The following is a 3,000-nucleotide window of genomic DNA, read 5'->3' as shown; positions in this document are numbered from 1 at the left end:
ATACTGCGTGAGAGGGAGGGCTGCAGCGAGCTGTTGCGGTCATTGAGTCAGCAGCTGCTGCAGCTGCTGCAGGAACAGCAGCAGCAGCAGCAGGAGCAGCAACAGCAACAGCAGCAGCAGCAGCAGCAGCAGCAGGTTTTGCTGCAGTCATTGAGCACTCCTCTTCCCTCCACTCAAACGGCTTTGTGAAAATTGGGGTGTATGGTAGTTCTTGCTGCCCGCCGTCGATATACATGCTGCTGCTGCTGCTGCTGCTGCTGCTGCTGCTGCTGCTGCTGTTGCTGCTGCTGCTGCTGCTGCTGCTGGGTGTGGTATACGCTGCTTCTTCTGGTTGCTTCTCGCAGCTCTGCTGCTACTCTCCTCGCTAACATATCAACGCGGCCTCGGCACAGCAGCCAGTACTTCAGCCTCACCATACACTGCCGCCTGCATGTACACCCCACACCTGACAGTGCTGCAGCAGCAGCACCAGCAGCAGCAGCAGCAGCAGCTTTGTTCTCGTGCTGCTGCAGCGCGGAACAACACTTCCTTGCTTTCCTCCTGTTGCTGCTGCTGCTGTTGCTCTTGTTCTTGTTGCTGCTGCTGCGTTCGTCGCTGCTGTCATCGCTGCTGCTGCTGCTGCTGCTGCTGCTGCTGCTGTAGGGGCTTGAGAACTGTAGGTTAAAGTTGCTGCTGTCTGCTGCAGCAGCTTTGGTGTCTGCGTGTTCGTTTGCTTCTGCTGCTGCTGCTGTTGCTGCTGCTGCTGCTGCTTTTTTCCGCATGCAGCAGCAGCAGCAGCATTCATCTTCAAGCTGCTGCAGGGCCCCCCTACGCACCGCCTTGTCTATCCATTTGTGGTGTATAGACAGCTGCAGCAGCGAGCGGCAGCAGCAGCTGAGTGCAACCAGAGACTGCAGCGGCAGCAGCCGGCAGCAGAGCCACGTCAGCAGCCGGGGAGGAAGCATCCGCAGCAGCAGACTGTCTGCTGCAGCAAAAATGCCATCCCTGCTGCTGCTGCTGCTGCTGCTGTTGTTGTTGCTGCTGCTGCTGCTGCTATCAGCTAGTGCAGCAGCAGCTGCAGCAGCAGCTGCAGCAGCAGCTGCTGCAGCAGCCGTTGCTTCTGAATCGCCCTGCAGCACAACCCCCACCGCTCTGCCATCTTTCTCTGTTGCTACTGCTGCTGCTGCTGCTGTGGCTGCTGTAGCTGCTGCTGCTCCTGCTGCTGCTGCTGCCGGTGCTGCTGCTGCCGGTGCTGCTGCTGCTGCTGCTGCTGCTGCTGCTGAGTGGGTATCAATATGGCTGCAATTGCTTTGCGCTGGGGGAGAGAGAGGAGGAGACGAAGAAGAAGAGAGACAGCACGAGACAGAAGGAGACAGAGTTGAGGTGTATAGGCAGCTGCTGCTGCAGGACACCTCAGGAGACAAAGTCAACTCAGTTGCTGCTGCAGTTGCTGCTGCAGTTGCAGCAGCAGCAGCAGCAGCAGCGGCAGCAGCAGCAGCAGCATCGTCTGTACTGCGCATCAGGGGCTTGCTGCAGGCTTGCTGCTGCTGTAAGGAGACAGCAGCAGCAGCAGCAGCAGCAGCAGGTGTCTCCGCAGCTGTCTCCTTTCTTCCCCTTTCGTGCAGCCCCAAGAAGGAGACACGCCGCCTCTCACCGGGCCAGAATAAGACCTGCTGCTGCAGCAGTTGCTGCTGCTGCTGCTGCTGCTGCTGCTGCTGCAGTTGCTGCTGCTGCTGCTGCAGTTGCTGCTGCTGCTGCGCTGGTGGCAAGGGGAGCTGGANTGCTGCTGCAGTTGCTGCTGCTGCTGCTGCAGTTGCTGCTGCTGCTGCGCTGGTGGCAAGGGGAGCTGGAGTGTCTCCCTGGGGCTGCTGGGCTGCTGCTGCGGAGACAGCTGCGGCAGGCGCACGCTCTGCTGCTGCTGCATGCACCTCAGCAGCCCTGACGGAGCAAAGCCACCTTTTGCTGCTGCTGCTGCTGCGGCTGCTGCTGCTGCTGCTGCTGCTGCAGTTGCTGCTGCAGCTGGGGTACCTGCAGCAGAGAGAGAAGGCCGATACAAGTCTGCATCTTTTTGCTTCTGCTGCCACTGCTCGCCGCTCGTAGGCGACATTATACAACAACAGCAGCTGCTGTTGCTGCTGCTGCTGCTGCTGCTGCTGCTGCTGCTTATGCTGCTGCTGGTGCTATTTGGCTCTCCGGGGCGGGAGTTGGTGCTGTTGCTGCTGCTGCTGCTAGTACTGCTATTGCTGCTGCTGCTGTTGTTTCTGCTGCTGCTGGTGCAGGAGGAGGAGGAAGCGTTTGCTGCAGCCGCTGCTGCGTGCTGTCGGTAGTGCCTGTGCTGCAGTCGTTTTGCTGCTGCTGCTGTTGCTGCTGCTGCTGCTGCTTCTGCTGCCGTTGCTGCTGCTGCTGCTGCTGCTGTTGCTGCTGCTGTGGACCACTGGTCACTCACAGCTGCCCCGGGGGCCCCCGATAGCTGCTGCTGCTGCACGACTCTGAGCCGTTGCAGCTGCGTGTTAAGGCCCGTCCTTGCTGCAGCAGCAGCAGCAGCAGCAGCGGCAGCAGCAGCAGCAAACGACGGGAGAAGACGAGGGGTCTCCTGGGGTTGGCTTCGGAGACAGCTGGGGGGCCCCCGGGGCCTCGAGGGGTTGGGGGGCCCCTGAGAGAGATATATATAGAGAGAGAGAAAAACAAAGAAGAAAAAGGAGACAAAAGAGAGAGAAGTTGCGTTGCTGCAGCAGCAGAAGTTGAGGCCTCTAAAGAGCTGCAGCAGCCGAAGGCGCAGCAGCAGCTGCTGCAGCAGCTGCAGCAGCAGCAGCAGCTGCTGCTGCTGCTGCTGCCTTTTGGTGTTTTTTATAGAGACAGAATGAAGCTAATGCGACACAAAAAGACAACACGCAGCGCACATCTCTCTCAGCAGCAGCAGCAACTTTATAAGGGCCAGCCCGCAGCCAGCAGCTGCTGCTGCTGCTGCTGCTGCTGCTGCAGCGGCAGCGGCAGGCAGCCCTGAAGACCCCGTAGCCAGCC

The 3,000-nt window shown here is 59.9% G+C and overlaps 3 protein-coding genes across 3 annotated transcripts in view; 1 reads left to right on the top strand and 2 right to left on the bottom strand.

Moving 5' to 3' along the window:
• Positions 1-11, top strand: part of EMH_0054950 (uncharacterized protein) — a gene marked incomplete at both ends in the record, with an annotated part of 1,023 nt that extends 1,012 nt beyond the window's left edge. The window contains one exon of the mRNA XM_013497175.1: positions 3-11. Within this exon, the coding sequence (XP_013352629.1) occupies positions 3-11 (9 nt within the window). The remainder of the gene's footprint in view (positions 1-2) is intronic.
• Positions 12-173: 162 nt separating this feature from the next.
• EMH_0054940 (uncharacterized protein) lies at positions 174-2,043 on the bottom strand (the record flags this gene model as incomplete). The annotated part of the gene is given in 3 exon segments (XM_013497174.1): positions 174-1,759; positions 1,763-1,870; positions 1,923-2,043. Coding segments are annotated over 3 exon segments (1,815 nt in total).
• Positions 2,044-2,142: 99 nt separating this feature from the next.
• EMH_0054930 (uncharacterized protein) overlaps positions 2,143-3,000 on the bottom strand; it is a gene marked incomplete at both ends in the record, with an annotated part of 1,048 nt that continues 190 nt past the window's right edge. The window contains 2 exons of the mRNA XM_013497173.1: positions 2,143-2,413; positions 2,880-3,000. Of these exons, the coding sequence (XP_013352627.1) occupies positions 2,143-2,413; positions 2,880-3,000 (392 nt within the window). The remainder of the gene's footprint in view (positions 2,414-2,879) is intronic.

This window comes from Eimeria mitis, genomic scaffold (genome assembly GCF_000499745.2).
Source record: "Eimeria mitis Houghton genomic scaffold, Emh_scaff2512, whole genome shotgun sequence".
Classification (NCBI taxonomy): Eukaryota; Apicomplexa; class Conoidasida; order Eucoccidiorida; family Eimeriidae; genus Eimeria; species Eimeria mitis.
Note: the sequence above shows the minus strand (reverse complement) of the source record. Positions and strands in the feature narration are given on the sequence as shown.